The 272-nt window shown below is 61.8% G+C and overlaps 1 protein-coding gene across 7 annotated transcripts in view; it reads left to right on the forward strand.

Annotated features, from left to right (window-relative positions):
• Positions 1-272, forward strand: part of ZEB2 (zinc finger E-box binding homeobox 2) — a 141,538-nt gene that overhangs the window by 3,589 nt on the left and 137,677 nt on the right. For all 7 annotated transcript variants that reach the window (XM_005862013.2, XM_014536233.1, XM_014536234.1 and 4 more), the window contains exon 2: positions 40-181. In XM_005862013.2, coding sequence (XP_005862075.1) covers positions 109-181 — 73 coding nt within the window. In that variant the 5' untranslated portion in view covers positions 40-108. The remainder of the gene's footprint in view (positions 1-39; positions 182-272) is intronic.

A 272-nucleotide genomic window follows, 5' to 3' on the forward strand; every position in this document is an offset into this window, starting at 1 on the left:
GCGGGCGATGCCCACATTGTCGCTGTGTTTGGTTGCTAGATCGAGCCTGCGTGCTGCCGGAGCAGGGCGCCGAGTCCATGCGAACTGCCATCTGATCCGCTCTTATCAATGAAGCAGCCGATCATGGCGGATGGCCCCCGGTGCAAGAGGCGCAAACAAGCCAATCCCAGGAGGAAAAACGGTAAGAACCGGCCCGAACCAAACTTTTCCGGGCCACTCCGCGGCTCCGGACCCAGGGAGCAGTGGGGGGAGAGGGAAAAGGAACCCAGGTG

This window comes from Myotis brandtii, unplaced genomic scaffold (assembly GCF_000412655.1).
Source record: "Myotis brandtii unplaced genomic scaffold, ASM41265v1 scaffold1577, whole genome shotgun sequence".
In the NCBI taxonomy this organism is placed as follows: domain Eukaryota; kingdom Metazoa; phylum Chordata; class Mammalia; order Chiroptera; family Vespertilionidae; genus Myotis; species Myotis brandtii.